The sequence below is a fragment of the Diabrotica virgifera genome, chromosome 4 (assembly GCF_917563875.1).
Source record: "Diabrotica virgifera virgifera chromosome 4, PGI_DIABVI_V3a".
Lineage (NCBI taxonomy): Eukaryota > Metazoa > Arthropoda > Insecta > Coleoptera > Chrysomelidae > Diabrotica > Diabrotica virgifera.
Genome location: NC_065446.1, coordinates 226,358,970 through 226,375,441, shown reverse-complemented (window position 1 = coordinate 226,375,441; position 16,472 = coordinate 226,358,970). Strand labels below are relative to the sequence as shown.

Genomic DNA, 16,472 nt, shown 5'->3' with positions numbered 1-16,472 from the left:
CTTATAAGATCTTAATATAATTTATCGTATTTCTGACTAATTAAATGGACACACATGTCTGTCTATCTGTCCCATTACAGCTTCCCATTAACTTGAATAAGAGAAAAGTCATTAAATTACTTATCCATTGGAGTTCTCCGTATTTCCGTTGACTGTCGTAAATCTTTTAGTCTGGGCAGATGATCGAAGAATGGGCCATTTTTGCGAAGAAAAGTTAATTACCAGCAATTTTATTGCTTGAGTCGAATCTTATGATTGTATATATTAATAATATAGGTATGCAAAGTCCGCAGATAATGTGCTACTTTTTTTATAAACAAAATGGCGTCCGAAAATCGTGTTTTTTTAAATTTTTGCTCTATAACTCCAAATTTTTTAACTTTACACCAAAAACACTCAAATAAAAATTCACCCTAATTAAATTCTGCATAGAGAGGTGATTTTTTCGATTTACTTTGACGAAAATTTTCCTTGGAAAATGCGGGTTTTTCCAACAAAATATTTAATTTTCAAATAAAATTTTAGATAAGTAACTGTTTACCAATAATTAAATATCTTGGTAATATAAAATCTCTTTACGTATAGATTATAATTCCAGAAGCCGATGGAAATTGAATGAACAGTTTAGCAACAATTGAATTGTTAATTAGAAATTTACGGTTGCTATAATAACCACAATAATTATCATACATAAGAATATCTATGATTTTTGTATAGAAAGATAATGTATCTATCTAATGTACTTTACAGAATTGAAATTGGGCTATTTAAGCGGCCTCAGAAATATCTTAAAATTATAGACAATTTTTTGGCTTATAAACAAATAAAATATCTCGGCAAATGTTAAATTAAATTAAATCATGAAAACGGTTTTGGAAAAAATGTGGCAGGACACTTCTACTAAATGAAAAACGTTTAATTGTAGTGGGTGGTTCCTGAGATGCAACCGATCAAATTTGACCGGCATTTACGGCAAAGATATAAACAATAGGATCATAATTTTCGAAATATCACCTTTTTATTTTTGTCCTCTTTCTCCACACCAATTGTCATATCTTTAAAAAAACTCATAACATATATTACTATAACAAAAACTATCAATATTACGAGTGAAAAATGCCAAAAATAGCAAAATTCCAATCAAAAATTAAGTTGGAGAAAATGTAATCTCAAGTTCAAAATCGGTATACGTTTAAAAAATACATTTTCTCGGCTTCCCATGGAGCAATTTTCTTCATTCTTTTTTTGTTCCCAAGTGACTCGAGTAGAGCCATCTAACTAACGCGTTATTAAATGTAAACTTACTTTTGTTTTGTAATAATAAGAGTTATTTATGATAAAAGTGTTAAAAGTACACGTTTAAGGCACGCATGTGAAAGTTTGCAGAATGGGCGAAAGCGAGTTCTGCAATTCACATGAGTGCCTTAAAAATGTACTTTTTAACACGCATATCATACAATATTTTTTCTACAAACGTAATTACAGGACATTATCTACAAAAACTTTTACTTGAACTTGACTGACATTCCAATTTTATATTTTTTTGACATTACATCAAAATTGCATATACGGTCAATATAGGTCTGGATCCCGCGTATGAAAAAAAAGTTGATTAATAGCAAGCTGAAAATTTGTTAACAGCTTAAGGGTGTCTAGTCGGACAAACTTTGATATATGGGAACACTGGAACAGGGGAAGTTTTAATTGTAGAACAGGTTAAAAATTTGGAACGGTCAGACCACGAAAACGGCACATGTATTTTGTCCGACAGAACAGACTTAAACTCTCCGAACAGAGATTAAACTCTCATGCAAAAATCAGACTGCTATTTATCACCAAATGGGCGTTTTAATGAGTGGAACATGTAGAATATGTCAAATGACAGGAATTATGACAGGTGATGAATAGCACTCTGATTTTTGCATGAGAGTTTAATCTCTGTTCGGAGAGTTTAAGTCTGTTCTGTCGGACAAAATAAATGTGCCGTTTTCGTGGTCTGACCGTTCCAAATTTTTAACCTGTTCCACAATTAAAACTGCCCCTGTTCCAGTGTTCCCATATATCAAAGTTTATCCGACTAGACACTCTTAAGCTACTAACAAATTTTCAGCTTGCTATTAATAAACTTTTTTTTCATACGCGGGATCCAGACCTAATACGAGCTGCAGTGCCTTACAATTTTTTTAAAGCACTAGTGCCTTAAAGTAGCATTTTTAACGCTCGTATGGAGTGCTAAAAATTGCATTTTTAACACGGTTGTAGAAAAATTAATTTATTTATTATAACAAAAATTTTTAATTTGTTTAATTAAAGATTGTTTAAATAATTATACAGCTTTCAAATAAGGATATTTGTGTTTTTAACGTTAAAAGGTACACTTGTAGTAAGTTTATCTAAAAAAAGTCTACAACTGAAAAAAATATATAGTTTTCTTTTCTTATTCTTGTGGAGAAAGAGGACAAAAATAAAAAGGTGATGGTTCGAAAATTATGATCCTATTGTTTATATCTTTGCCGTAAATGCCGGGCAACTTTGATCAGTTGTATCTCAGGAACCACTCATCTCACAATTAAACATTGCCACATTTTTTCCAATTCCGTTTTCATGATTTAATTTAATTTAATATTTCCCGGGATATTCTATTTGTTTATAAGCCAAAGAATTGTTTATAATTTTAAAATATTTCTGAGGCCGCTTAAATAGTAAAATTTTAATTCTGTAAAGTACGTTAGATAGGTACAGTGTCTTTGTATATAAAAATCATAGTTATTCTTATGTGTATCATAATTATTATGGTTATTATAGCGACCGGTAATTTTTAATTAACAATTCAATTGTTGCTTAACTGTTCATTTAATTTCCATCCAAGTAAATCTGGAAAAACACGTCTCTATGCAGAATTTAATTACGGTGAATTTTTATTTTGGTGTTTTGGGTGTAAAGTTAAAATCTTTGGAGTTATAGAGCAAAAATTGATAAAAACAAGATTTTCAGGCGCCATTTTGTTTATAAAAAAGTAGCACCCTATCTGCGGACTTTGCATACCTATATTATTAATATATGCAATAATAATATTCGATTCCAGCAATAAAATTGCTGGTAAATAACTTTTCCTTGTATTTTGTTAATTAGCCCAGAGTATTATTACTTGGAAATTTTTACGCTCTGAAAACAAACTAATAATCTCCATTATGAGTTATTTTTTCTTCCTCACATGTTTTCAGCCTTCATAAAAACAATTTATTGCCTCAGTTTACCATATGTGGATTAACATAGCTGCCATGTGGATTAACATAAGCCGATTTGATATGCGGCTCAGTTAGTCAGTTTAGTTAGTCACCAACCAGTCACAGAGTTGATCGGTCGCATTTAGCACAACTTCCGAGTTTCAAGCCGTCTCAATTTACAATTCTCTCACTCCTCTCGTTCGTCCATAGTTTGGACCATCTCACGTTTATTACGAATATTTCTCATTCTAGAAAGAGTAAAAAATGGTTGTTTGAGAATTAAAACTTGCCTTTTGCTTAAATTAAATGTTCAAGCTGCCACCCACCTGTCTCTTGGCAATTTAATTTTTGCTAGAAGCAATGTTTATTTGTGAAATAAACATTTTTTTTATTTCTGAGAGCAGTAAAATCTATTTTGAATTAAATAAATTACATACACTCTTCTTTCTGTGTCAATTAATTTAATTCAAAAACCTTTTTTGACACCCTGTGTAAATAGTTATGTTAATGTGTATATTACTGAAGAGAGAATTAAATAACCTTTGAAATGAGCTAGCATATGACTCTTGGTCTCATTTAAAAAAGCATCGATTACGTTATCACGCCGAGATGGATGACGTAACTAGTATGATATATATGTCAAAAAATCATAATCTTATATATAAAAATCAATTGCTGTTCGTTAGTCTCGCTAAAACTCAGGAATGGCTGGACCGATTTGGCTAATTTTGATGTTAAAGTATTTATGAAAGTTCAGGGAAGGTTTATACGATTTTATGTAGTCATTTTAGTAGCCACCAAAATATTTACAGCTATATGTATAAAATGCTCTGGTCGCAGTGTTACTTGCCATATTCCTCCGAAACGGTTCGACCTATTTTTATGAGATTTTACACGTGTGTTTGGCAGGCCTAAGAATATATTGTTATCTTTTTCTCATACCCGTAGGTCACAAGGGAGTTGCCCCCCTGATATTTTTTTATTGCGTCGGAAAAACTCTTTTTTGAAATTTTATATGATGTGGAACGTAAAGGTACATACGACTCTAATTTTTCACTTTTCTATCACCAGCCGTTATTTTTTAATAGCCATCTAAATTTTTATATCTTATATATAAAAATCAATTGCTGTTCGTTAGACTCGCTAAAACTCAGGAATGGCTGAACCGATTAGGCTAATTTGGATGCTGAAGTATTTGTGAAAGTTCAGGGAAGGTTTATACGGTTTTATATAGTCATTCTAGTAGCCACCAAAATATTTACAGCTATATGTATAAAATGCTCTGGTCGCAGTGTTAGTTGTCATATTCCTCCGAAACGGTTCGACCGATTTTTATGAAATTTTACAAGTGTACTTGGCAGGCCTAAGAATAGGTTGTTGTCTGTTTTTAATACCCGTACGTCATGTCACAAGGGGGTTGCCGATGACGCCATAACTCTCATAATAATTACGTGAAAAATACGAAATTAAATAGGTAGGCTCCTTTCTGAATTCCGAGCAGAACCGTAGTAAAAATTTTTTGCAGACAAAAACGTATGATGAACAAGCTAGTCAGGTTACAAACAGAAGAAGAAAATAAGGTATACCAGTTGACACTTAACAAGAAACTGGAACTTATTACAGAAAATGACAATGTAGAACAAACATGGGACTTAATTAAAAATACTTTAAAAGCCGTAGCAGATGATACTAACAAGCCAATCAAGAAACAACAAAAGGCATGGTTTGACGATGAATGCAAACTAGAAATAGAGAAACGGAACAAGCTACGATTAGAAAGTCTAAGACTGAAATCAAAAACAGCGGAAACACTTTACATAGACCAAAGAAGAAAAACCAGCGCAATTTTACGAAATAAAAATAGAAAATTTTATGAAGATAAGTTGAAAGACATTGAAGAGAACTACAAGAATAATCTTATTAGAAATTTATATCAGGCATTATAATAGGCATTAAAAATCAAAAAAGAGAATATAAACCACAGCCCATTTATTACAAAGATAAAGAAGGAAAAATGATATTTGATGACCAAGAAATATTAAAACGATGGAAACAATATTTTGATGAATTGTTAAACGGGGAGTACACAAATAATCACAATGAAGAAGACACAGATGATAGAAATGAAGAACACATAAATCACGATAATGAAGGATACACAGACGAAATAATGAATATGCAAAGAGACAGTTCGGAAGATCTAGCACCATCCCTAAATGAAGTAGAAATTATTATTAAGAATCTAAAAAACTATAAATGTCCTGGAAGTGATTCTTTAACAGCGGAAATGTTAAAATATGGAGGAGCGCAGCTAGCAGACAAAATACACAAATTACTAAAAAACATATGGGAAAAGGAAGAACTACCAATGGAGTGGAAGTAAGCAGTGATATGTCCTCTTTATAAAAAGGGGGACAAAGCAGAATGTCAAAATTATAGGGGTGTGGCACTATTAAATATAATATATAAGATATTAGCAGTCCACATCAAAAACAAGCTAGCAATAATCCTTAACAATAGCATAGGTGAATACCAGTGTGGCTTTAGAAAAGGGAGAAGTACTATACAGTTGAGTCCGCGAGTCTTTACCTGTGCGTCATCATTTAAAGCATACGAAATAAGTCGGAAATCTATTTCACGTAACAACAACTGACAGAAAGTGGCTACTGTTCCGATTACGAGTTTTATTATAAAATTTGACGTTATCAAATATATAGAATGTCAAATGTAAGTTTTGCTTCAAAATTTTTGTGCTGAATTACAGCTACATTTGAAGTAGCTTAATAAATTATTTTATTATTATTGATTAATAAATAAATAAACAATTTATAAAAAAATTCAATAACATATTTTATTTTTGTTATTTTATTCACTTTGACGGAAATATAAACACAATCATTTCTTTACTGTGTGAATGACGTTAGCTTTTTATGTTTTAAATATTAATTGCCAAAATATAATTATTTACCTTAAAATTTCAAAACCCAGTATAAAATTAGTTGTGAAAACAACTGTTTGTGTAATATAAAGAATCTTCAAAACGCAAAAATTCGACAAAAACCGCAAAAAATTCAACTGGTTAACAGCCACAAAAGTAAACAAAGCAGAAACGTCAAACAAATTGTGCTTAAAATATGAAAACATACCGAATCGTCTTTTTTGTACCTATCTCTTTTCAATGCACTGAGTCTAGATGGTTCATAAAAATAACATGTGTTTTTACTTAATAACAAACGGCAGCTGGTTTGTCATGAGTTTCATGCGTGGAAGAGAATGATGCTAGATAAAAAGTATGTGTTTTATCTCTCCAGGTATTAATGACGCACGGGTAAAGACTCGCGGACTCAACTGTAGATAACATCTTTACTTTAAGAGAAATACAAGCTGAGAGCTATGAATATAATAATCCAACAATGGCACTCTTCATAGATTTTAAGCAAGCTTTCGATAGAATAAAAAGAAAAGAAATATATAAAGCGTTAAAAAATCTAGAAGTTTCACCAAAAATAATAAGAAGGATAAAGCTTACACTTACGAAAACAGAAAATAGAGTAAAAGTAAATAACAAACTAACAGAAAATTTTGAAGTAAAAGAAGGAGTACGACAGGGGGATCCGTTGTCATCACTGCTATTTAATGTAGTATTGGAAATGATAATAAAAGAGGCTAATATTAACAGATCAGGACACATATATCATAAAAAACACCAATGTTTGGCATTCGCGGATGATGTAGTGATTCTATCCAGAAGCAAGGAACAATTAAAAGAGGTATTAGAACAACTAGGAAAGGCAGCTCGAGAAAAAGGACTTTACATAAATGAAACAAAAACTAAGTACATGGAATTGACCGACAAAAAATGTGAACAAGGGCAATATTTAATGATAACAACGAATGAAGGAAAAATGTATACATTTGAAAAGGTAGATAGATTTGAATATTTAGGGACCTTATTTTCTAGTAGACCAAATATCCGGGAAGAAATACGCAAAAGACTAATATCAGGGAATCGTTGCATGTATGCACTCAATAGAATACTCAGGAGCAAAAATATATCCAAAGCAGCTAAATTAAGAACGCATAAAACTGTGATGCGGCCAATAGTTACGTATGCCTCAGAAACCTGGACTATGACAAAAACCGAGCAATCAATGTTAGAAGTATGGGAAAGAAAAATACTGGATATTTGGGGGGAAAATAATCAACAATCAGTGGACACGAAGAACAAAGAAGGAGTTAGAAGAATTGTATAAGGAGCCTAATATAATTGCAGTTGTAAGATCACAAAGACTTAGATGGTTAGGACATGTCCAAAGAATGGCCCAAGTTAGAATGCCTAAATTCATGTTAAGTGCTACAATAGGTGGTAAAAAGAGAAAAGGAAGACCTAGGACCAGATGGAGCCATGAAGTTAATGATGACCTGAGGTATCTCAATGCAACCAATTAGAAAGAAAAAGCGAAGAGCAAGCAAGAATGGAGGAAGATTGTAAACCAAGCCCTGAGCCTGCTTGGCTCGAAGTGCTAATGTATATGTATATATAAAAATCAATTGCTGTTCGTTAGACTCGCTAAAACTCAGGAATGTCTGAACCGATTAGGCTAATTTTGATGCTGAAGTATTTGTGAAAGTTCAGGGAAGGTTTATACGGTTTTATATAGTCATTTTAGTAGCCACCAAAATATTTACAGCTATATGTATAAAATGCTCTGGTCGCAGTGTTAGTTGCCTAATTCCTCCGAAACGGTTTGACCGATTTTTTATAAAATTTTACACGCGTATTTGGCAGGCCTAAGAATAGGTTGTTGTCTGTTTTTAATACCCGTACGTCATGTCACAAGGGGGTTGCCGATGACGCCATAACTCTCATAATAATTACGTGAAAAATACGAAATTAAGTAGGTAGGCTCCTTTCTGAATTTCGAGCAGAACCGTACTAAAATTTTTTTCTCTGACGCAATCGGTGTCCAAAATACAATATCTCAAGCCGTAGAAATATTCTGAGGACAGAAGAAGAACAAGCGACACATTTCATAGAAGAGAAGTGGAACAGTTTAACTTTGAGGCTCAAATTGGGCAAAATATAATTTTTTTTAATTTCACGAAGTTTTCCAAATATATCTCTATAGGGTACTTTTCTGACGAACCGTAAGCAGGAGAAAAATTCTGAGCACACGAAAAGAACAAGCAGCAAATTATAAAATTTTATTTAATTTTAATTAATTTTGTTTAATTTTATTTAATTTTATTCAATATAAGTATTTCATTTATTTTCGTTAACTTTATTTTATTTCATTTTATTAAATTTTATTTATTTTTATTAGATTCTATTTACTTTTATTTAATTTTCTTTTTTTTTAATTTATTTATTATTTTGATTTAATTTTTTTAGCTTTATTTAATTGTATTTAAACTAATATGATTTTATTTATTTGTATTTTATTATATATATTTTTATCTAATTTCATTAATTTTATTTAATTTTATTCAGTTTTACTTATTTTTATTTAATTTTATGAAATTTTATTTAATTATATTTAATTTTATTTCATTGTATTTAATGTTATTTAATTTTAGTTTAATTTTATTTTATCTAATCAACACCTATAGAGTTGGAACCACCCCGAAGCCAATCATAAATATAGGGTTGTTTTGAATGTAGATAAAATAAAGCTGTTATATTCAATATAAGATAAACAAATTTAAGATTGTAACTGTTGCACTACAAACTTTATTTTGTTACTTCTAACTAAACTTTATTACTTCAAACATCATGTATAATTAATTAAAAATAATAATAAAACCTCATTCACATCTAGCATTTTTTGTTTATTAATTACGAATTCCTTTTGTTAATTTTAAGTTTATTGTATACAAAAGTTTGTTTTTATCTATTGAGGCAGTACGAAGTCTGCTGGGTCAGCTAGTTTAAAAATAAAAATCGACCTGTTTCGGGATTTTTCCTTAAAGTCACCGGTATACGAAATAATGAATTTATTCCATTTGGCTTTGTCACACTCTATGTTTTTATAGTAATTAGTTCCTTACCTCTTGAGCACAAACAACATTATTTTCGATCAATCTAGTATAACGCTCCATTAATCCAATGGCTTCCTCAAATGATCCGACAAACAAACAGCTAAGAGCCATGTTAACAACAACATACACATCGTCTGGGGATAAGCTTAAGGCCAATCTAAAAGCTTTTAACGCGTTATCTGGATCTCGTAGTTCCAAAAGAGAAACTGAAAATAAATACGTACCATATTACAATTGCATAATATAATAAATGAGGTAGAATATACAGGGTGAGTCATGAGGAACTGTATATACTCCTACCTCGTTTGGATGCCCCTATGGGGAATTACAAATGACCATTAAAAAGTGTCTGCTCCCATTGTTTAATAATATACAGGGCAAGTTGTTAATTTTTACACAAAATGGTATTCGTCATAATTTTTGAACTTTAAGATCGACGTGTCTCTTATTTTGGCCAATCGTTACACTACTACCATCTAATCAATTGATGTATTCAAACTAGAAAAAATCAGCTTCGGACTTAAAAAATTAAGTCGTTTCGTTCTTAGAAAAAATTTTCACCCTGTATACGGTTTTTAAAAACTCTAATAAGAAATGCCTTAAAAGTTTGGCAAAGTCAACCATAGATTTAAAAAATGTAACTTTTATTACAAAAATTAATTTTTGAATGAAATTTTTGATGATTTTGATAAATCAAAAAACATTTAGTTATCTCATTTTTCTGTTACATTGTGAAGCTCTTCGCTTGTTTAGATATTGTATGACAATATTTAAACAACCCAGAACTCACAATGAGGAGGTGGTTGCACTTCTAGGTCCACTAACACCCCTCCCTCCAACCAACCAATGAGTGTGTGTTTTTTACATTATTTACAAAATTTGTCTCTTTAATCTGCTTGTGTCCAGCTTTTAAACGCCAACTTTGTATTGTGATTTGGTGGTAAAATCTGGCAGCATGGACCTTGATTTAATTGTTGCCCTGGTGAATCCATCCCTTGATTAAGGCCCACATACATTAGACATTAGACGATGCTTCCGTGGCCAACTCTACGCACCGCTCATCAGCGTGCGTGTGGCAGGGATAGTTTTGTACATTCCAGTCTGGCATGTCGCCCGATGTAATGCAATAGCTATTTGTATAACAAGGGAGGAAAGTGTAACTTTTCCTCCCGAGAATGAAGTTTACTGCCCGACGCGTAGCGGAGGGCAGTAATCATTCAAGGGAGGAAAAGGCACTTTACTCCCATGTTATACATATGGTTTTTCCACCTTCCTCAAATAACAAGTAATTTTGTCATTTTTACTTAATTTATTTATGTAACTAACCAACAAAATTTATTAGAACTAAAACAACAAGTAGGTACAATATAACTGTCAGCTGTCAAATATAAGTCAAATTATTAATGTAAACATTGTTAAATCAAAATAACAATTTACTGTTTTTTACCATTCTGCAAAATATAGGATGTTTTATAAATAAACGTTAAAATGTATAGATACTCCGTAATAGAAAATAGATATTATACAGGGCGTCAGTAAGTTATATTTCATGAATGAAATATTATGACGTCACTTTTACTTTTCCTCCCTAGGGAGGAAAAATATTTTCCTCCCTAGGGAGGAAAAGTACAACTTTGCTCCCTACAATCAGGTCCGGAAAAGTATACTTTCGGTAGAGGTAGGTGGAAATAACTTATTTCTTTATTTGAAACTCTTCGAAGAAGTGGTGGAGGTGGAGAAAATAGTTTTTCCACCTACCTCTACCGAAAGTATACTTTTCCGGACCTGATTGTAGGGAGCAAAGTTGTACTTTTCCTCCCTAGGGAGGAAAATATTTTTCCTCCCTAGGGAGGAAAAGTAAAAGTGACGTCATGGTATTTCATTCATGAAATGTAACTTATTGACGCCCTGTACAATATCTATTTTCTATTACGTAAGTTTCTATACATTTTAACGTTTCTTTATAAAACACTCTGTATTTTGCAGAATGGTAAAAAACAGTAAATTGTTATTTTGATTTAACAATGTTTACATTATTAATTTGACTTATATTTGACAGTTGACAGTTATATTGTACGTACTTGTTAGTTTTAGTTCTAATAAATTTTGTTGGTTAGTTACATAAATAAATTAAGTAAAAATGAAAAAATGACTTGTTATTTGAGGAAGGTGGAAAAACCATATGTATAACATGGGAGTAAAGTGCCTTTTCCTCCCTTGAATGATTACTGCCCTCCGCTACGCGTCGGGCAGTAAACTTCATTCTCGGGAGGAAAAGTAGCACTTTCCTCCCTTGTTATACAAATAGCTATTGCAACATTCCGGTCTATTATTTTAGTTTAGTCCTGTACTTCAAAATTTCAAGTAGTAGGGAGATAGGAAACACATTAGAGAGCTAGGGCTAAGGAGAGCGTTAAAAGCCAGACAGACTAATAGCCCAGTAAATGAACGGGAAATTCGGCGATACCGTGTAATTTTCAGGGGCAACTCCGAATTGCATGAAAATTTGGATTTAGGTTCTACCTACCCTCCACTTCAAAGTTAAAATTGTGCCGTTGGTTGCTTTTACTTGGGGGGTGACTGACAGTCACCCCTTCTCGGGGTTGAAACTACATACGTTCAAGATAGGACCGGAAATGGATAAATTGACTGATTTTAAGCAACTTTTGTTATATAGAGTTTTTTACGTAAGTCAATACTTTGCGAGTTATTTGCCATTGAAAATGTTGATTTTTCGACAAAAAAACTACATTTTCAGACGGTTTTTCGCAAATAACTCAAAAAGTAAATATTTTATTGAAAAAAATATCCTTAGCAAAACTGTAGCTTATAAAAACCCCAAAAAATGGTGTATCAGTAAAGTCTATCAATCAAATAAAAACAAAGTTGTAGCTCATGAAAAATACGTTCTTATTCGTCTAATTCCAAATCGAATATTTCAAGGTGAAATCACCGAAAAATTAAGCACTTTTCGGGAAAAACCCATTTAAACTTTTTTAAAGTGTTTATAAAAAGCTTTGTTTTAATTGTTAACAAAAGTTTTAGCATTAAAAATAAGCGAGTTACGCTCAAAATAAAGTTGGCCCTCTTTTTTTTTGTAAAAAATCATGAAAATCTCGCCGTGTTTAGCTCCCCAAATGAAATTAATCGCTACCGCTTTACAAACAATTTACTTACCTATCTATTTCTTATATGATCTGTCAGTCTCACCAGTTTAAAGTCTTTCTTTTTGAAAGGGTTATAATTGAGAAAGCTTGAATGGGTCACTAATCACAAGTGTATGCAAATTTTGAAAAGCCATATCTTAACCAATTTTTGTCTTACGGAGAAACAAAATGAAACTAGCATATTTATAATAACAAAACCTACATTTTTTATTCTTCAAGATTTTTCTTATCACTAATACTTTTTAAGTTATTTTGAAAAAAATGAAATTTTTCAAAAATTTTTAGATTTTTTTTTTACTATAAAACCAAATGTTTTTAAAAATAAGCACTTCAAACCAATCAAACTTACAGATCATATAAACAAAACAGATACAGTTAAAATAGATGGTCAAGCCACGATTAATTTCATTTAGGGTGCCAAATATAGGGAGGTTTTCACGATTTATTTTACCAAAAAAAAAGGGGCCAACTTTTTTTCAGTGTAACTCATTTATTTTTGATGCTGTAAACTTTTGTAAAAAACAAATAATAAGCTTGTTTTCTATACTTTAAAAATGTTAATAAGGTTTTCCCGAAAAACGCTTCTTTCTTCGGTGATTTCGCGTTGAATTATTCGATTTGGAATTAGACGAATAAGAACGTATTTTTCATGAGCTACAACTTTGCTTCTACTCAATTTGTAGACTTTACTGGTACACCGTTTTTTTTTCGTTTTTTTATAGGCTACACGTTTGCTAAAAACATTTTTTTTTTGATAAAATATTTACTTTTTGAGTTATTTGGGAAAAACGGTCTGAAAACGTAGTCTTTTTGACGAAAAATTAACATTTTAAATCACGAATAACTCGAAAAGTATTGACTTACGTAAAAAATTAGAACCTAAATCCAAATTTTCATGCAATTCGGAGTTGCCCCTGGAAATTACACTCCAAAACGTTCATTTATTGGGCTATAAAGCCAAGGGCTAAAGTATTAGGAATTTTATTCCTCCTACTTTAAATTTTGAAGCACAGGACTACACTAAAATAATAGACTGGAATGTTGCAAAACTATTCCACCAGTTCTTCGCAGAGTTTCAAATGAAGATATTGTTCCTAAATGAAGATAAATGCAGAAAAGTTCCTGCATTACTTCATGCCAGACTGGAATGTACAAAACTATCCATGCCACCCGCAAGCTGTCGAGCGGTGCGGAAAGTTTGTCACGTTGGTTGCATCGTCTAATGTATGTGGGTCGTGGGTCCCAATCAAGAGATGGATTCATCAGGGCAACACTTGATCAAGGTACATGCTGCCAGATTTTACCACCAAATCACAATACAAAGTTGGCATTTAAAAGCTGGACACAAACAGATAAAAAAAAATGTACATTTTTAAATAATGTAAAAAGCACACATAAGTCTGGATCCCGCGTATGAAAAAAAATTTGAATAATAGCAAGCTGAAAATTTGTTAATAGCTTAAGGGTGTCTAGTCGGACAAACTTTGATATATAGGAACACTGGAACAGGGGCAGTTTTAATTGTGAAATAGGTTAAAAATTTGGAACGGTCAGACCACGAAAACGGCACATTTATTTTGTCCGACAGAACAGACTTAAACTCTCCTAACAGAGATTTAAACTCTCATGCAAAAATCAGACTGCTATTTATTACCAAACGGGCGTTTTAATGAGTGGAACATGTAGAATATGTCAAATGACAGGAATTATGACAGGTGATAAATAGCAGTCTGATTTATGCATGAGAGTTTAATCTCTGTTCGGAGAGTTCAAGTCTGGTCTGTCGGACAAAATAAATGTGCCGTTTTCGTGGTCTGACCGTTCCAAATTTTTCACCTGTTCCACAATTAAAACTGCCCCTGTTCCAGTGTTCCCGTATATCAAAGTTTATGCGACTAGACACCCTTAAGCTATAAACAAATTTTCAGCTTACTATTAATCAACTTTTTTTTCATACGCGGGATCCAGACCTAACACTCATTGGTTGATTGGAGGGAAGGGTGTCAGTGGACCTAGAAGTGCAACCACCTCCTCGTTGTGAGTTTTGGGTTGTTTAAATAAATATTGTCATACAATATCTAAACAAGCGAAAAGCTTCACAATGTAACAGAAAAATGAGATAACTAACTATTTTTTGATTTATCAAAATCATAAAAATTTCAATTTTTGATAGATTTTGATTGACCTTGCGCAATCGGAAAATATTCGTTAAATGCGTAAAACTATTTTTTTTTTATAACTGAACCATACAACCTGTAAATAAATTTTATTATAGCGATAAATAAAACGTACATGGAGGATAAATAAAAACTTTTGAAAAAAAGGTAAAATTTCATTTTTTTTATAATATTTAGGCCTCTTGCGGGATCGGAAGATAGAGTCCGATTTGAAAAATTATTTTTCTGTTTTTCTTGTAACTACCAATCGCAACTTGTCCGCACTATAGCGACACGTAATAGGGAACTTACATAAATTTTTAAATATTAAACTAATATTAAACAACATAAGGTAACTTGATCTTAAAACGCTTGCATGCAAAAAAAACAAATATTTTTAACCCATACGTTTATTACGAGGCTTTAATAATGCTATGATATTCAAATTTCTTAGTAGGCGCTTGAACGTCTATCTACTGGTCTGACGTCATGGACCACAAGTAAGCGGGCTACGCTACGAGTCGACAAAAACGCGATTAGAGTATTACGGGACTTGTACAGGGTGAGTCATGAGGAACTGTACATACTCCTACCTCGTATAGAGGCTCCTATGTGGAATAACAAATGACCATTAAAAAGTGTCTGCTCCCATTGTTTAATAATATACAGGGCGAGTTTCGCATTTTGACAGAAATTTGTATTTGTCATAATTTTTGATCGGTCAGATCGATGTGTCTCTTATTTTGGCCAATCGTTACACTACTACCACCTAATTAACTAATTTATTCAAATTAGAAAAAAATCAGGTCCGGCTTTAAAAAAGTTAGTTCGTTTGTGTCTTAGAAAAAATTTCACCCTGTATACGCTTTTTGAAAACTCTAATATGAATTTTACAAATTAGACAAATAGGCAATTAAAATGGCATATTTATTTTTTTCCGCACACGATTACTTAATTTTTTATAAAAAAATCAAATTTCACTATGAATTAAAAGTTTGGTAAAGTGAACCACAGATTTAAAAAAAAATAACTTTTATTACAAAAATTAATTTTTTTTGCACAAATAAGTAATTTATGTTACCATCCAATCAACTGATTTATTCAAACTAGAGAAAAATCAGGTCCGGATTTAAAAAATTAGTTCGTTTTGGTCTTAGAAAAAATTTCACCCTGTATACGCTTTTTGAAAACTCTAATATGAATTTTACAAATAAGACAAATAGGCAATTAAAATGGCATATTTATTTTTTTCCCCACACGATTACTTAATTTTTTATTAAAAAATTAAATTTGCCAAGATCGGAATTTTAACCTAAAAATGAAAAAAAAATGAACTCACGGTTTAACTCGCTACAACTCTGTTCCATTTTAATATTTTTTTTCTGAAATTTTTACAGCACATACCTCTTACCATTGTGAAGACTATGAAAATTGTTGTAGACTTTCAGTCTTCTTCTTTTAAAAGTTGCAAACTTGTAAATCGCAAAAATTAGGTGGAAAAATTTAAAATTTATCAATTTGATCACGTCTATGTTAAACTATAGAGTCCAAAAGAAGTGTTATGGGAAGTTTTAGATCTAGACGTGTTATAAAAAAAAATGGTAAAACTTTTAATTTTAAGAAATCGTTGTTTTTGTAAATAAATTTTTGTAAAAAAAGTTAATTTTTTTAAATCTATGCAAAAACTTTTAGGTCTGGATCCCGCGTATGAAAAAAAAGTTGAATAATAGCAAGCTGAAAATTGGTTAATAGCTTAAGGGTGTCTAGTCGAATAAACTTTGATATATGGGAACACTGGAAAAGGGGCAGTTTTAATTGTGGAACAGGTTAAAAATTTGGAACGGTCAGACCACGAAAACGGCACATTTATTTTGTCCGACAGA

At 31.7% G+C, this 16,472-nt stretch overlaps 1 protein-coding gene across 2 annotated transcripts in view; it reads right to left on the bottom strand.

The window, feature by feature from the left end:
- LOC114334365 (Bardet-Biedl syndrome 4 protein) overlaps positions 1-16,472 on the bottom strand; it is a 369,578-nt gene that overhangs the window by 129,307 nt on the left and 223,799 nt on the right. For both annotated transcript variants that reach the window (XM_050649881.1, XM_050649882.1), the window contains exon 9: positions 9,276-9,472. In XM_050649881.1, the coding sequence (XP_050505838.1) occupies positions 9,276-9,472 (197 nt within the window). The remainder of the gene's footprint in view (positions 1-9,275; positions 9,473-16,472) is intronic.